At 37.5% G+C, this 18,370-nt stretch overlaps 1 protein-coding gene across 3 annotated transcripts; it reads left to right on the top strand.

Moving 5' to 3' along the window:
* Nucleotides 1-11,373: 11,373 nt before the first annotated feature.
* On the top strand, nt 11,374-14,625 carry LOC132059809 (F-box/kelch-repeat protein SKIP11-like). 3 transcript variants are annotated; one of them, XM_059452589.1, is made up of 2 exons: nt 11,374-11,653; nt 12,805-14,625. In XM_059452589.1, the coding sequence occupies exon 2, from the start codon at nt 12,878-12,880 to the stop codon at nt 14,159-14,161; it is 1,284 nt and encodes a 427-aa protein (XP_059308572.1). In that variant the 5' UTR covers nt 11,374-11,653; nt 12,805-12,877; the 3' UTR covers nt 14,162-14,625. The 3 variants fall into 3 exon arrangements, with proteins under 3 accessions (XP_059308572.1, XP_059308571.1, XP_059308573.1); XM_059452588.1 differs by having other exon boundaries at nt 12,802-14,625; XM_059452590.1 differs by lacking the exon at nt 11,374-11,653 and adding an exon at nt 11,663-11,888 and having other exon boundaries at nt 12,802-14,625.
* The last annotated feature ends 3,745 nt before the right edge of the window (nt 14,626-18,370 follow it).

Raw genomic sequence — 18,370 nt, 5'->3', positions numbered from 1 at the left:
TTTCGTGAGTGTTTCCCCTTTTTAGGCTACCATTCTGGCTGGGAGTGCCCCGTCCAGCCCCATTTGGAAAAACCCCTTTGGGGATATTCGTATATTTGACCATCGTTTGGGCAGCCACGGCCCCGTCCCGACATGTTCGTATGTTCGTATGTCTATTTTGTTTGTAGAGGCACGTAGTCGCGTTTGGGTCGGGGTCCACCGCATTGTGTATGTGGTTTCGGTTAGTCCGGCCTGCGATTTCGTTCGACGGCGTCCTTAGCGGCCCAGACGCTACAGGGCGGCCGACGTGGCCCATCTGTTTGCATAGTGTGTCGGGGGCGATGTACATTCCGCCCAACTTTGATTCGATGTGATGTTTGACACGGGTGCCCGCTCGGGGACCGCATTTGTATGATATCTGTCTATCATCGCATGAATAATGTCTCTGTTAAGACCGATCGTGTAGTATTTTGATGATTTGATTGTACGTCTGTCTGGGTGCTTAAGTAGGGCACCAGTCACGGCCTACGGAGCTGGGTCGTGACACCATCAACCTTTATCACTCCCGTGGAAACAGTCCAAAGACAAGCACCAACGAAGATTGCTACTACAACTACTCACAACACCGAGACACCGGCTATCCGGGGGTGCCGAACCGAGTGAAAATTCTCAAGAACCGGACTCGTACTCCATCCCCGGTTCGCCGGGAGTCTTGGTAGATTGAACTTTCGGTAGTGAACTTTTGAGATAGCACAATTTTAAAATCGAGGCTTAAATTGTGCCATAAAACTTTTTGTTGTTTCGCCTCATCTTTGGAAGCTTAAATTGCAAAAACTAGTGAATGCATTTCCGATTTTCCTTAATCATCTCTTATTATTGTCTACTTTATTTATCAATCGCCAACTCTATGATCGTGACATAAAATGAACCAAGTACACCTGAGAGAATAATAAAGGAATCAGAGGATAATACAGATTCCACTCAGAAGAAATTGAAATAGCTGATAGACAACGACGTAAGTACGAGGGTTATTCGGATCGTTAAGACATTGAAAAGACGACATTAGGTCGACAACCTAGTTTGCAACCTTCCTTTAATATGGCACGAACTACGCCGACTCGATTCCCAGGGATACGAGTGCCCACATAGGTTCGGTTGCATTATAACAGAAAATCAAAAATCCTTATACAAGGAGAAACTACAAATGGCCTGATTCCCTCGGCGGGATTCGTAGACTATCAACATGCAGGTCAAACATATTTAGATAGAAAGCCAACAAATTTTGACCATTTACGTAACAGAACTATGCCGACCTGATTCCCTTGGTGGGATACGTAGGCAATCCATATCGGGTACGGTCCCTTTATTAGAAATTTCAAACCATTTCCACGTGTCCTACGAACTACGTTCTGACCTGATTCCTTTGACAGGATACGTAGGTAACCTATATAAGCTTCGGTCACACCACAACATAAGTTTAGTACACCCTTCTGAGCCAAAACTGGGGCATATTTTGAAAACGTATAGACAAAAATGGTTGGACATCGACAAGACTAAGACTACCAGACAGGAAATAGTATAGACAAATGACTTTTCAATTGTGTCACAATCTGAGGTCGGCGAAATATTTACAACCTACATATATATATTTATATATATCTTTCCTTATATACATACACCTACATATATATTTTTCAAATGAAACACTTTCTTTCAATTGTTTTACTACTATTCATCTATCGAGGCTTGAACGGAGATCACAAGATCCAAACAAACAAGACGAATGGAGCACCAACAACGTCAAGCTTCGAGTCAACACGAATCAACTTCTCCCTCCCAAACTAAGAATTTTTCTTTGAGTGCAGGAACAAAAGGCTGCGAGACCAATAGTCAAGCCTATCAATCCTGGCCGAAAAGCATCACCTGGCTCACTATGGCCGTGCATTAAAAGCCAAACGGCTTTATTTCTAACTTTATCTTCAATCTTATTTTATCACAACAGCTTTATGACCTCATTAACAAGTATACCTGTTTTGTAGGTTGACGAGATTGAAGACGAATCGAAACAGGATTACGTGTCATTAATTTGGCCTGTCGCAATACCATCAACGTTGTTAGCCAAACGGCTATGCACTTACTTTACTCTTTACTTTATCATTTTATTTTCTACTTTACCAACTTTATGACCTTATCCTGAACTTTACAGGAATCCACATTCTTATCATCTACTTTACCAACTTTACGACTTTACCCTGAACCTTACAGGAGTCTACATCATTTATTTTACCTACTTTAACCACTTTACCCGGACTTTACGGGAAATTTTCATCAAATCTCCGAAAACAACCGGAGACATCACTTACTTTACCTACTTTAAATACTTTACCCCGGACTCTACGGGAGTTTACATTCACGTCATTTTACTTTACCTACTTTACCTACCTTAACCCGGACTTTACGGGAATTTTCATCAAATCTCTGAAAACAACCAGGGACAACATTCACTTTACTTACTTTAACAACTTTACCCCGAACTTTATGGGAATTGGCATCAAGTCTCCAAAGACAACCAGAGACATCATTTACTTTACCTACTTTACCCCGGACTTTACGGGAATTTACATTCACATCATTTACTTTACCTACTTTACCCCGGACTTTACGGGAATTTACATTCACATCATTTACTTTACCTACTTTACCTACTTTAACCCGGACTTTACGGGAATTTTCACCAAGTCCCCGAAAACAACCGGAGACATCACATGGCTACACAGCCTCATCTGCATAAGCCAAACGGCTACACGCTTACTCTACTCCCTACTTTATTACTTTACGTTATCATCCACTCTACTTACTCTGATGACTTTACTTTAAAATTCACAGACATCATTTATCATCAAGTCCCGGAAGACAGCCGGAGGCCTTATCACTATCATACAACTGGAGATATTATTGCATCCTCGGCATACACATCACACATTCATTCAAGTCCCTGAAGACAACTAGAGATAACATTTGGCCTCACTGCCTCAATATAAGCCACACGGCTTCATCCTCACTCTTACACTCAGATTTATTATCATTTTACATTCTTTATAAATTTTACATTTTTCAACTTTATCCCAGACTTTATTACTGGTTTTGACATGAATTTCAGTTTTGACAGAAAATACAATCTACATACAGAGACACAGCACAACGTGGAACTTTATCTTACGTAGTGGACTGGGGCAAATTTGCTGAAGAGGAACATCAAACTCACAAGCAAAGGTCACGGATCTACTCTCGAACTCAATTCCGCCTACGTCCACAAACACGTGATACGTAGGTTAATTTTTCTTTCATATCCATCGCTAAAACTCTACTCAAGCAACTCCTTTCACAATCTTGTATCCTTTCCTATATCCACCATAATCCAACACTGGGGCAAAGCGTAGCGTCGGTATTGATCCACTTCTTTCGAACTACGTACAACCTGATTTTCACAAAACCCGAGATATGTAGGCAATTAGAAACGAGTTCAGCCATGATTCTTTCCATCCCATAATATTTTCCACCAATTCTCCTAAATCGTATTTCTCAAGTTCTTCAAAGTTCATATTTGTTGGTCGGAACAAAATTGGCCGCTACGTCAACTTCTTCGCCCGAAAACTCTTACATCGTCTTCGGTCGAAGAGGGCATCAGTTGACACCCAATTTTATCCCTCCTTTATTTCAACTTATTTCCTCGGGCTTCTAAATTTATTGACAAGCTAAACACTTTATTTTCACTATTATTAATTTTCACTATTTTACTGTCAACGTTACTAGCATTGCTTTATCACAACTTTCAAAATGGTTCGTCGTCATTTGATTTTAGGATTTGTACTCGTTAAATTAATTTTACTTTATTAAATCCTTTACTTTCTACATACTAATTACTATTTATCTTCACATAATATATATATTGTACTAGTTGTTAAATTAGAAGCCCAAATGCATAATTAAATAGATGAGGAAGGATCCACATTTTTTAGCCAAATTAATGGCACAACCCACCAGCCCACTACCATTTCAATTCAGCCAGCCCAACAATACCCGGTCCATCCCACACCACTTCCGACCCGATCCAGCCCATTTTCGTTTTCTTCACCACCACCAAAACCTTACCCTTTAGCCAAACAACCCTAGACCGCAGCCCTCTTCTCTCTCGTCTCTCTCTACTCTCTCTCCTCTCCTCGTCATCTTCTTCTCCTCCGTCTCCATTTCTAGCATAAAAACAGAACCCCTTTAACTTTACACGCCTTGCCTTGCCATTTCCATACAAAAACGTCAGCTTTACCTAAGCTCTGTCGTTGACAGAGAAAGGGTTTTCCCTTTTTTGCTTCAAGACGCGATAATCTCCGAGAATCAGAAGTAGCTTTTCCATTTTTTGGGTAAAATGCCAGTCCCCTCATCTCTCCTCTTTAATGGAGTCAACACAAAAAATCAAAATAGCTTTCAAAGAAAGATCGATTGGCAGAGATTCGATTCTTGACTTCAAACGGCTCTTTGAACTTTGTTTGGAGCCAAAATCTCAAGCTAAAAACAAAACCCTAGCCTTTACCACCTATAAAATGACTTTGAGTTCCACAGCCGAAAGGGGGTTTTTTTGGAACAACTACTTTACCACATTCAACTTTATTTTTTCGACTACTACTCAAAATCTTGAATTTGTCCAAACCGAGTTCTTTTCGAGTCTCAAAACAGTAGCCGTATATTACTCTGAATCACTAATTTCTCGTACCATCGAAATTTTGGGTTGAATCGTAGCACCCTTAGCTCGACGTATTCGAGTAGATTCGAGGCCATCGACGCCCCATTTCACTGTATCCGAAGAAGGTCCGTGGACTCCCTTTCCTTCTTCGTTTTAGCATTTTTAGTTTTTTTTTTAGTCCGTGTGTTAGATTGGCTTACTATCCGTGTGATTTAGCATACTGTAGTGTTAAGTTTCAGTTTATGGTTCTGTGAAGTGTGTTTATATTCTAGTATAATTAAATGGATGTGTTTGTTCAGTAGTTAAGTGTGCTTTAATATGTTGGGGTTAGCTGCTAGTATTGATATTTTCGTTTTTTTTTCTCACTCATGACTAGCTAAGTCAATATGAATCTTGTTGGTGATTGTTAATACATTAGCAGCATGCTCGGTTGGTTTAAAAGAATGTTAACTTAGGTTAAATTGTGTTAAGCTGGGTCAACATGACTAGATATTGCATTATGCTTCAACAGGTCGTTAAATGTCCTTATTAAATAGTGCTGATGCCTCAAATTTGGATATATGTGTGTGTGTTTTAACTCTTTGACTGGTCTCGGCTTCAACTAGGCTAAGTATCTGTCAAAGTAAAACAGCAGAATTTTGAAAATCATATCCAAAGTGGTCAAGCAGTTTCTTATGCAATTGGTGCTTGAATGTATTATTTTGTGTTTAAGTACTGTTAAAAATCATGATCTCAAGTTATATGAATCTTTCTTTAAATCCCTGACGTTGTTTGGCCCCGTAATTTTTAGTTTGTGTTTTACGAACGACGTAGAATGTTGTTGTTTTCGTGGTTGAGTATGTGACAAGAGAATATGACCGAACTTTCTTTTGCCTCGTAGTTAAAAAATCCCGCCTATATATTAAGGCTAAAATGGTTCAGATATATTTAAACATCAATACAGTAGGTTATTCAAATCTGAATATAGATAGTAAGTTATATTAGAAGCCATGATTTTGGATTGTATGTGATTGACTTTGATCTCATGTTTGAGTAATGTATGACGTTAGAATATAATCCTTTGCGCGGTATTTCAAAAATTCCAAACTCTGTTCATTCTTTACTTTATTTGTCGCTTAGAAAACTGAATTTAGTATCCTTACTTAAACGAGAGAACGAGGTACTTATCTTCTAACTTAGAATGCTATTAAGGAAGCTTTACTGCAGTTCGCAAAAGTTTTTTTTTTTTTATGATTCTAGTTATCAGGACATTTACAACCGTTTGTTTAAATACGAATTTGTAGATTGTAAGTTTTCTTCTCTAATTCTAATATTTGCTGAGAATCTTTTACACCTGCTACTAATTATTGAATTATCCTGAACAATCTGCTGCTTTCCTTGGGCATTCACTGGCTGCGTATCTGTTCACAGTATTGGCTTCTCATATTATAGTTTTAAAAATGGTCTCTAAAGGAATGAGTTTCTCTTGATCTCAACCCCACTGTTCTTTTCTTATCTTGAAATGCATTAGAACGTCTTATGTGTTTCGTCGTCCATCATTTGGTTTCTTTTTTTAAAAAGGTGAAATTGTTCTCTGTCTTATAACAAATTCGCCCTTGGTAGAAAGTTTAAGGATATTTGGCTTTATCTTTGCCCTTATGTCATGTTTTGTTGGCAGCCTAAATAAATAGCTAAGACTAGATTGCGCAGGTAGTGCATTAGATCTTTTAAAAATTAGAATGCTGTTTCCATTTCTTGAGTTGGCCTATTCCGTATCTGAAATTACATTCCATTCGGTTCTCTACCTGATTACGTTTGGAGATCAGAGGGCAGATACAAACATGATGCTCGCCTCCTTCGTCATTGTCATGCTTTGCATTCTTGTTTTACTTTCGGCTAGTTGTGTATTCCAATAGAACTGTTAGATGATATCGCTAATCTTTATCTTTTTCTTTACATGTACATTTTGGGAGCGAAATGGAGTCGTCATAAAACTCACATCCTAACGATCTCATTTTAAGACTATGCGGAAATTGGACCTTGAACGCGCATTCCTATTCAGTTCTTATTCTCTCGATATTCATCCAAACAGGAAGCAAAGAGAGTGGCTAGCCAAACGGCGAACCACTGAAAACTTCACTCTTTTATGGAAGCCAAATATGGCTTTAGTCATTTTAATTCTATATTCTGATGTTGTTTATATGTTGGTGTGACTAACATTTTGCCTAACTGAGTGATTAGGATAAATACTTAGCTACCCATGTTTGATCGAGCCTATTTTATATATTAGGATGTCTTAATTAGCGAATTTGGGTCTTAAATCAAGTGAGCTTAGTTGTTCCTCCTAAGTTCGGCATTTTTTAGTTGAAAGGAAAGATATGTTTCCAAGGCACCATAAATTTTACACACTAGCGTTAGCTTGTTTGAGGAATAAGAAAACGAATTAGTCTTCATAGATAACTGTTCCACTTTAGCTCCTTTCCAACATTTGGAACACGTATTTGTTAAAACATCTTTGCACAGTTTATATTGAACTAATAGTCTTTCTATAAAACCTTTTAAATTTTATCAATATTAATCTTCCAATAACTCATTCAATTTATAGGTCGGTATAACTTATTTTTTCACAAATGTTTATAAAACGTTGCACGCTTCCTTCAGTTTATTTACAACTAAACTCTTTTATACAAATTATTACTTTTACAAGTCTTATTTTAATAACATTATGACATTTTCCTTTAAAACTTTAACAATACTTAAAAGTTATTTCCCGAACATTTAGAATATTACATTTACACTTAGATTAATTAATATAAGTCCGGTCGGTTAACCATTGTTAATGGATCTTAGAGGATGCCTAATACCTTCCCTCTAGATTAGTTGAACCCTTACCTAGAATCTTTTGGTTTCGTAGACTTTAAAATAAAATCAACTTTAGATAATTACTTTAATTAACTTTAGGTGTCCTAATTCACCATAATAATTAGGTGGCGACTCTTAACTTTAAATAACCCCGGAATTACCCGGATGTTGTAAACTATTTTGACCCTGGTAAAAATAGGGTATAACAGTCTCGACGAGCATGTTCCAGAGATCCCGCATCAGGCAGCGGGTGGTCATGGTAATGCTGGAGGTGGTGGTGGCAGAAGGGGGGGGGGGGTAACAGAGGGGGTAGGCCAGAGAGGCTGGTGGCCGAGTGGGTAGGGGCAGAAGGGCTGGTGGCCGAGGTGGTAGGGACAGAGAGGGTGGGGCCAGAGGGGCTGGTGGTCTAGTAGATGAACCTGACGAGCATGTTCCAGTTCCAGCTCCATCCTAGTAGCCTCCTTCGACTTCAGAGATCCAATCAACTTTTTACTAACCGTCGACTTCAGAGCATTTGTCGACTTCAAGGCGACCGTCGACACCTCTGTATACGCTAGATTTATTTTCAGATTACATGTTCTTGCCATCGTCTGCACAACCGCCAGTTCGTCATTCACAGGATGAGCGGCCAGTTCATGATCTACAGGGTGGCACGAAGCTGGACTTCGAGTCCTTATTCGAGGACTTCGACATGTTTTCGAGCCAAGATGTAAGTTTTAAAATAATTATTTTAACAAATTAAAATATTTATACTAATTATTATATTATTTCCCATTTCTTAGGTTCCAGCTCCAGCTTTAGCACTATCTACATCTTCGGCTCCGGGGCCCGTTGAGGAGCTAGCTGAGGAGCCCTCTCACCAGCCATCTCAGGAGCCCGTCAACACACAGGTTTGATTTTTTACAATAAAATAATGTATTAGTTAATTGTTTATATGTTATTTCATGTTTAGTTTAGAATAAATTTAAACTAAATTGTTTATATGTTATTTCAGGACGCCTGTGGACTCGTCTCCTACTGCGATTGACTCATTTTCGGAGGCTGATGACATTTCGGCCACCGCCGTCTTCCATAGGAAGCATATTTTTAACAGGGGCCCAAGGAAGGGAAGGCAGGATGATTATGCCATAGAGCATGTACGGATTAGGAGGAAGAAGGGGGATGGAGATTATGGTGAGGTTGGTGGGGGTGGTGGGTTTGCCTTAGGCCTAGGGTTATTCTAAAGGCTCCCACGTGTGGGACCTAGGGGGATGGAGATTGTGTATTTGTAAAAAAAAAATGTACATTTTATGTTAATATTATATTTTTTTTGGTATTATTTTCTTAATGATAATTAGTTATTTTGGTTTTTATTGTCGTTTAATAATAACTCATGCGACGTCCTAAATTAATCAAAATCCTATAAAATAAAATACTTAAACCTAAAGATAACAAGTTTCCAAACAAACAAAACTTACTTCGGGACACTTTACAACGCCTAAATTGATGATCCAAACGTACATGTATACTTGATGTGTTGAGCCTACATTATTGTTCGCAGAAAAAGATATCAAGTTCTATATAAAATATTGATATTCCGGTGTTTTGAAACATGACTAATCTTTGATCAAAGTACAGAAAAAACGTGAATTTCAAAACTTTTGGCCAATGAACAAAGGGTTTGGGCTGTTTTATTAAACCCCTATTGCGCACTAAATTAGTGCGCAAAAGGTACTTATATCGTTTTTTTAATGGGTTATTTTGGTCTCAAATATCACTTTTTGATTCATTTAAGTTACGGACTCCTGTTGGAACCCATACTACAATAAGACTAAATGGTCCACTTAATTAAATGTTGAGTTAGTTACAGAAAACTACGAATCAATCCCCACTTAATATATTTTTTACTTCTTTTATTTTTTATGTACACACAGTGGGAAAATACATAAACCCCCCCCCCTCCCCCCAACGTATACTCGGATTAATTATGACGCACCCAACCTTTGCGGGCGACCTATTATCCCCCTGGCCTTATTTTTTCTGTATTTTTGTACCCTTTTTTGGCCATTTTTACACGACCACCACTTTTTTAGTGTTAGGTGTGATACACGCGCCCAGTCTTCTTCTTCATCATTTTTTTTTCAGTTTGCTCAAGTCTTCTTGGATTGATTACTACAAAAAAAAAAAAAAAAAAATCAGAAAATCTAAAAATAGAAACCACTGTTGTTGGTGATTTTCTTGAAGTAGTGTGTCATTATTTGAGTTTACATTAGTCACGAACAGATCTAAAAGTTAAAAAAAAAAAAAAATTGTTGAAAACATGATTTAGATCTATGCAAATCTATTTGATTTTTGTGATTTAGATTGGGAGTTATTGTTTGAAGTATGAATTTGAGCTGAACCTAAGTGAACTTTGAGATTTGAAAACTGAATGTGGGCTTGAAAACGTGAACTACCATTGTTGGTTTCTTCATTGTCCGAAAGCTGCGGATTGAAATCTGGGTGTTGCCCATGTGTTGTTGAAATCGGCTTGTCATGATAGATTGGAGCTAAAACTCATTTTATTGACTGATTAGAGAAGCTTGGAAGTGATAAAGTTTTGAAAACCTCCATTTTTGATATTTTGAAGAAGTTTAAAGGTGAGCTAGTGTTTTTTGGATTCATTTGTTGGATTGAACCTATTGGAGAAGGACGTCGAAACTAGAGAACGTAATAACCATGGAAAGGTGAAAAATCCAAAGCAAAGCAGTTCGCCATTGACGAGCTCCATTGAAGCTTCGAGTTCGAAGTTTCGGGTTGCCGCAAACGAACTCCGATTTGAATGGGTAATATCTAAAAAGAACTGAAACGTCAAGAGGAATTCGAAACTTGAAATTTGGGGCTGTTTGGTTGAGATTTGAGGTGTATTTGGTTGGATTTTAAGCGCTTATACCCTCATGCGCGTCGCTTCGGTTGACACGAAAATGGCCGAAAAAGGGTACAAAAATACAGAAAAAATAAGGCCAGGGGGTAATAGGTGGCCCGCAAAGATTGGGTGCATCATAATTAATCCGAGTATACGTAGGGGTTTTTTTTTAATGTATTTTCCCTACACACAATGGTAAAAAGCATATGCATAAACACATACCCAGCTGTCTATATCTGAGTATGTAAACAATTGTTATGTGGATTGAACAGTTTTTATTTTTTTAGTAAACAATATTTATTTAGAAGTTTTCCTTTGAGTATAGGGTCTATGGAAACAACCTCTTTACCCCACAAATGTAGAGATGAAATTTATGGACATCCTACTCTCCCACATCTTATCACTTGTGGTATTATAATGAGTATATTGATGTTGGTGTTATTTATTTGAGCTAATGGTAAAAAAAATACACCTGTACCACTTTTTTTGTGAGCTTCCTGCATGAACTATCAGGTGTTTGTGTTTCCTGCATGAACTATTATCAACTATTTGTCAAAACACACCCGAACTATCAAGTGTTTGCGTTTTCTACCTGAACTATCACCAACTATTTATCAAAACTCACCTCGACTAGTGTGTGATAGTGCTGGAAACTAACAAAAAAAGTGATATTTCAGATGTGTTTTTCATGCATATCTCTTAATTTTTTCAATTTTTAAATTAATTCCTTTAATTATCCATTTGACATCATTTTTAAACAAAAAAAATGTACACCACGCACATCGGATACTAGTTGAAGTATGTTTGATAAATAGTTAGTGATAATTTAGGTAAAAAACACAAACACTCATATTTCAGATTGAAAACTCAAAAAAGTAATACTTAGAAGTGTTTTGTTTATTTATTTTTATTATCTCTATTTATTTAACAATAGTTGGCATAGGAAGGGGTGGAAGAGAGATACAAGAGTCCTCTAAAGCGGAAGCCTACAGAGTATACTTTGGTTGCACAGAAAATCCAAGAGAACAAACTAATACTTGAAACCCACAACCCAAATCACAAAAATTAAAAAAAACAGAGAGTAAAAAATTTCAGGCCCCCTTTATACACAGAATCACAGAGAGAGAGAGAGAGAGAGTAGAATTTTAAGTTGAAGATGTGTACATAGAGAAAGTGATTGTTGTTGTTGTGACATAAATAAATCTAATCAGGTACTTCTTATCCAATTCATAAGTAATAGCCCTTTTCATATGTTTGCAATCTCTTCTTTTTCTATTTATTTTATAAGTGATAAAGAGATGTAATAGAATTAGTGTGATTGAAATGAATGCAAGAATGGGTGTTTTATGATCTGAAAGAAGAGATCTGGGTCGGTGACTTCTTGCATGCTCTCATTTCATCCAAAGTTTCAGTTTTTATGTCTCTTTTGGCTGTTTCTAATAAAGGGTATCTCTCATTTCTTGAATTGAAAAAATTGAATCTTTGTGGAAGTCACTTAATCTGGATTATATATTTTTATCCTTGCTTGCTCATTTGATCCAAAGTTGAAGTTTTTATGTTGCTTTTGGGTGTTTCTGATAAAGGTATCCCTCATTTTTTTGATAAATTGAATCTTTGTGGAGTTCACTTATTCTTTGAGTGAAAGCTTCAATTTCTATGTCACTTTTGGGTCAGTTATAATATGTATTGAATCTTTGTGGAAGTCACTTATCTGCATTGTTATTCATTTTTCTTGAAAGCTTCAACTTTTAGGGCGCTTTTGATTCTAAGTCTGTAAATTTCGTGCCATTCAATCGTCTTGGAGGATCTACTGATATTCATTAGTTACTGTATTTATTAAAAAAATTATTTTTTTATAAGAAGTTACTTAATCTGTATTGTTAGTCTTTGTTCTTTCATGCTAATTGATTGATTGTTGGTTCTTTGAGGTGTTTCTGATTATCTGTATTTGTCGTTTCTGGAGAATTCGATTGTCTTTTGAGGGTGTACTGGCTTCTGCAGTTATGATGTGTATTGAAGAAACAAATCTTTGTAGGAATCACTTTGTCTGGATTGTTATTCCCTGTTCTTAAACGACCACGTAGTCGGATGTTTACTTTTATCTTTTCCTCTCATGGCTAGTCCTTCCGTTTGCGTTATCTGGATTAGCTTTATTTGGTATAAGATATTGGCTTTACTGGGATTGCTTTATTTTGGTATGAAATTGATGTCGATGGAAATTCATTTAGAGATTTCTTTTCTTGTGCTTTGATGAGGGAGAATTTTGTAATTCGGTTTCCTAGAATTCAGTAGGTTTCTGTCTGTGTTTCGACGGATTCTTATTTCGAATTCTCTGATTCGCATGTCAATTTTTCTTCAGTAGATATCAGCTTGGTGACGAGGAGCATTTTTAGGCCGTGGTATTGGTTCTTCTTTCCAGGTTGAACCTGGACGACATGTTGGAAGACCTGTCTTGTTTGGTTCCGAGGGATTTTCCAAGAGAAAGCAACTGGGCAGCCTGCATGAATTACAGCGTTGATAGGATTGAAGTTCAGCGCGGTAAAAGGCCATTGGAAAATAATCAGGAGAATGAAGTTTTGCAACGCAAGCGATCTGATTCTCCCAACGGAGAAGGCGCTCTAGATGACCAAGCTGGTAATCAACATAGTACTGCAGATAATTCTGATTCGAGTTCTCTTATACCTGTGATTGGCCGAGATAACTCGATTAGCTGTCTCATTCATTGCTCCAGATCTGATTATGGCGCTATTGCATCTTTGAATACTAGCTTTCGCTCATTAATTAGGAGTGGGGAGCTTTACAGATTGCGCCGGCAAAATGATGTGGTTGAGCACTGGGTTTATTTTTCTTGCCAGCTACTTGAATGGGAAGCTTTTGACCCCACTCGTTCCCGTTGGATGCATCTACCATCAATGGATCCCAATGAATGCTTTGTGTTCTCGGATAAGGAGTCTTTGGCAGTTGGCACAGAGCTGCTCGTGTTTGGAAAGGAGATTTTGTCACATGTTATTTATCGTTACAGTATACTGACAAACACTTGGTCATCTGGAATGCAAATGAATGCACCGAGGTGTTTGTTTGGCTCTGCCAGCCTCAGGGAGATCGCCATCCTAGCTGGCGGTTGTGACTCACGGGGCAGAATCCTAAGCTCAGCGGAACTTTACAATTCAGAGAAGGGAACGTGGAAGACTTTACCAAGCATGAATAAGCCGCGTAAGATGTGTTCTGCGGTATTCATGGACAAAAAATTTTATGTAATTGGAGGCATTGGAGGAACTGAGTCAATTTCACGATTGACTTGTGGAGAGGAATACGATATGGAAACAGAAAAATGGACTGAAATCCCCAGCATGTCTCCTGTCCGAGCTGATGCAGATACGCCTGCTGCATCTGAAGCACCTCCTTTGGTGGCAGTTGTAAATAATGATTTGTATGCTGCTGATTATGCCGACATGGCGGTGAGGAAGTACGAGAAGCAAAATAAAGCATGGGTTAGCATAGGAAGATTGCCTGAAAGAGCAGCTTCCATGAATGGTTGGGGTTTGGCTTTTAGAGCTTGTGGTGATAAGCTCATTGTAATCGGAGGGCCTAGAGCCATGGGCGAAGGTCATATCGAAGTGAATGCATGGGTTCCAAGTGAAGGACCACCTCAGTGGAACTTGCTTGGACGAAAGCGATCTAGTAGCTTTGTGTATAATTGTGCTGTCATGGGTTGCTGAATTTCCAACCCCATGTGTACTGTAGCAGCGATTTTTGCTAATAGATACAGAATTGTTTTCGGGGGCAACAAGATTCTTGCCAACTAGTAACCTTTTCTCTTTCAAAATCTTCTTTGTTTTATCATTTCATAGTGGAGGATTACCAAACAATACCCAATATTCAATAGAATTATGTTCTTTAGAAGGTCCTGAGTACAATTTGTTTTCCTTTTAAACTTCAACTGGTAGTTCCTTTCAACTATTCAATTGCATAAAACTCCAAAGGTGGCGATCAAAATAGCAGAGGTAAAATAATAACTCGAAGAATCATAGAAGGTAGTCTTTTTTGGTTTTCTCTGTGATCCTTATTTTTCTTGACATTGTTGAGGAAGAGAAACAAGGTTCTGTAGTGATGTTCTTTTGACATCTCGGTTTATACACTAAATGCATTTATTCTTGTTTGCAAAGGCTACAGATTGAGGTTACTTTTGCCATAATTGGTACCTTTAGAAATTAGCACTTGTTTGTTTTCTACTCTCAGTTTTCGTTTGTGTTATTTTGAGCTTTATTTGTTTTATTGTGACAGATAGTGCATTAAAGGCGTGTTTGTTCAATATCTGATGCTTACATGATAATTTGTGTTTAGATCTGTGAACGAAGGTAATTAGAGGAAAGATCTTTGCACCAATCACATAGTTTTTGACATAAATTATGTCTTTGCTTTTTTCGTGGAGAGAAGAATATGTGTTCATAGATGGTAAGCCAGGTTTTATGAAAGGTTAATTTGATTTGGAATTTGATGACAAGCTGGCTAACAGTTGGTACATAGTTGGTACATAATCAGCAGGGAACCTGGCCTTTTGTGCAGATTCCACTTTCGTGTTTTATAGTTCGACTATGCTTGCCTGTACAAGTCGTAAAGTGAATATAGATTACCCATTTATGCTTTTTTGATGCCTATACTTGTGGTTAGCTACATGATTTATGCCCTCACCGGAAAAGATGGCACATGTGCATAACGTAAAATGATAGAGAGGGCATATGTGCATTTCTTAAACGGCAGGTTATTCATATAAACATGTTGGTAACATATTTACTATGAGAAATCCTCAAAAGATGTTTCACAAGTGGAGATATCTTCCTCAGATTAGTGAAGTCGATTTAACTCTTGAGTTCCAGTTGTCATTAGTGAGACTCATGGTGAACTGCGTGCATATATATGTACATATGTATTATTAATCCTAAAATCTAGTGGAATTGTATAGCTTTGGTTCAGAGCAAAATCAAGTATTCTCCAACTGTTGCACGCATCTTTTTTCTTCTTGTTTAATGATCTTAGCAGAGTATATGTCGTAAATAAATGAAGAATGGTTAAAGGAGAAAAGAAAGAATAGATTGGCAGTTTTCATCAGTGGAAGTATGGTAAGAATAGGTCGCCCATATAAGTTTTTTGCTTTCAGTGTGTTCTATTTTTTATTAAGTTTGCATGGATTGTACTTTTGTCTTCATTTTATGGCTTCGCTTAAATTTTCTTTAAGAAAATAACCTTTACCTAAGAAATTTGTTGGCAGAGCTTGTTTGCTATTGGGCATACATTAACTCTGCCTATAAGAGTAGTTGGGGACGTGATAATATGTAGAGATAATGAGCCTGCTCAATTGACCATTAGCAGACAAAGCAGTGTATGATTCTCAATTGTTAACAAATTATGATGGACCAACAGATTTTATACTGTTCAGTTCATTCTACCTACCAATGATAAATTAGTTACAATTGTGATATGTAGGTAAATGTTGCATGTATTATTCAGTTGTTCACAACTTTTTCCTCCCCTTTATAAAGAGTCATTCTTATAATCAATCTACGAAATAATAGTTTACGTCTTTTCAGCTGAAGATGTATGTAGGTGTGTCCTTCAGTTGACTTACGCTTGGTGACCCCACTTATGTTACACATGTGAGAGCTTACTTAGTTACTTTACTCTTTTTAATAGCTGAGGACGTATCTCGTGCCATGACTCCCATGTATGTTGATAAAGGTTCCATTGACATACCGTGGGGGGTGTAGTTTTGTACAAGGGGTTTATATTTTACGTATGTTGATATTTATCACTTTATTTAGTACTTAGCAGACTATGAGCCTAACTTATATTTTTCAATTATGATGAGGTTATTAAGACAAATGCTAACAAGAATGTTTGTGCTGGGTGTGCGAACAAAGTACCACACTGATAGCTGAAAAGAAAAGTGAACTATTTATAAGGAGTTGGATACTTTAACCCAGAGTCATGAGCTACTTTTAAAAATCATGCGCCGCCTAAAAGGGACAATATCACATCATGTTAACACTATCTTTGAGCCGTTTTAGCCCAAAAACTGATATCAGAGCCAATGGTTTGGTGGGATAAGTATGAAGATGGCGGAGTGTGGCGTGAGGCCCGGGTTAGTGCCTTTGCCCGTCTATGGGCCGATTTACGACCTTTACTCATAGTTTTGAAGACGCATTCACTCATAGCTTTGAAGACGCATTCACAGCCTTAATACTCTGACAGTGTAGGTGACACATAGACATGCTGAATCTCTGACCCAAATACCACATTGATAGCTGAAAAGAAAAGGGAACTATTTATAAGGAGTTGGATACTCTTAATGATGTGAGGCCTTTTGGGAAAACCGTGCGGGCGTAGCCCAAAACGGACAATATCACATCACGTTAAGACTATCTTTGGGCCGTTTTAGCCCAACAGTTTCTGCTATGTTAAAGAAATAAATGTTCTGAAAATGGGTAGACAGGTCTACAAAGTTTTCTTAGTATTCAGGTACCGATCATGTTACTCCTAACTTAGGGCGTGACAACTTCAAATCAGTAGGTTTAGAGTATGTTCAAGGGTATCAGGAAACGTTTCTAGTAGAATTTCATTTTGTGTATGTTATGTGCCACACTTATAATAAGGAGGCTACAAGATCATTTTGGAATTGTTTCACTTCATTCATATTATTCTAGATCATGCAATTAGAGCCCGATTTAGGAAAGAATTCAGATTGACACGTGTGATTATATATTCTAAAAATATGGCAAGCATAAGATTAGTGAATGCTAACAGTAGGGTCCTAGTCATTCCAGATGCAGCTTCTGACGGGCCACAACACAACCACAGTCTAGGCCAAGGGGTCATCGTCCTAGAGTGGCAAGGGAATCATAACCACGCTATGTACCTGGAGCTCCAGGGAATGCGGAGTTTTGGAGGTGGTAGATGAAGTCCCTCTACTTATTTAGGGTGAACCAGAACCAGAACCAGATCAGACTTTTCGTGACATGCAACGCGCTATAGACGTATTTGTAGGCTTTGTTATTGCCCAAACTAATGCTAATGTTGGGAATCTTCAACACGAGAGGATGGACGAGCTACCATGGGTGGTGACATCTCTTCTCTTTCTATGAAGTTCATGATATTGAGTGAATGAGACCTCTCTTTGTCATTAGAACGTAGGGCACATAATTTTTGAAATATATGAGATGTTATTAAATTTTCAGTAGGGATGCATGAACAAGTTTAATTTAAGATAGGTCAGAGTGAAAAGAAATTCTTGAACTGAGAATATGCAGAAAGATCATAAAAGAGAAGGCAATAAACAAACAACAAATCAAGGGAATCGGAAAGTGATTAGTTCTACCCAAGGTACGCATTTTCGTTTTTGTGTTTTTTTATTATTTTGTTTTTTCCTGGTCTTCCTTCATGTTTGACATAGTTTTAATGTATGAAAGAGATTATACCAGTGTTGGACCTATTTTCAAAAAGTCTCAACATAATGGATAGAATTGATGTATACCATATAGTAGGCATTCAGTTGAAATTTGAAGGAAGCTTTAACGCCAGTAGCTGCAAGGTGATATGTAGGGAATTGAAACCTCCACACGAACTCTTCAGAGACCTAAGCCAAATATGTCAATATCGGTTCCATTGAAGTTCTTAATCTAATTAAGAATATAATAAAGGATTAAATGATCATACAATACAAATTTCATGTATAACTGCAAATGGTAATTCGTAAAAGACATGAATTTTAAAATTTCAAAGTTGTGATGCTGTTAGTACGTGTGTCAATGGGGCTGTTCAGTCGGTTATTTTAAAAAAAATTATACCATTCGAATTCCTCAGTTATTTCATTTTGTATAATCAAAACTAGACTTATCGAAACCGTTTTATCATCTCGATTTTTCTTTTGTATC

This window comes from Lycium ferocissimum, chromosome 6 (assembly GCF_029784015.1).
Source record: "Lycium ferocissimum isolate CSIRO_LF1 chromosome 6, AGI_CSIRO_Lferr_CH_V1, whole genome shotgun sequence".
NCBI lineage: Eukaryota > Viridiplantae > Streptophyta > Magnoliopsida > Solanales > Solanaceae > Lycium > Lycium ferocissimum.
This window is presented reverse-complemented; position numbering and strand designations above follow the sequence as displayed.

What these genes read in the sequence shown, in the direction of transcription:
- LOC132059809 (XM_059452589.1), top strand. Translation starts at nt 12,878, where the DNA reads ATGTTGGAAGACCTGTCTTGTTTGGTTCCGAGGGATTTTCCAAGAGAA.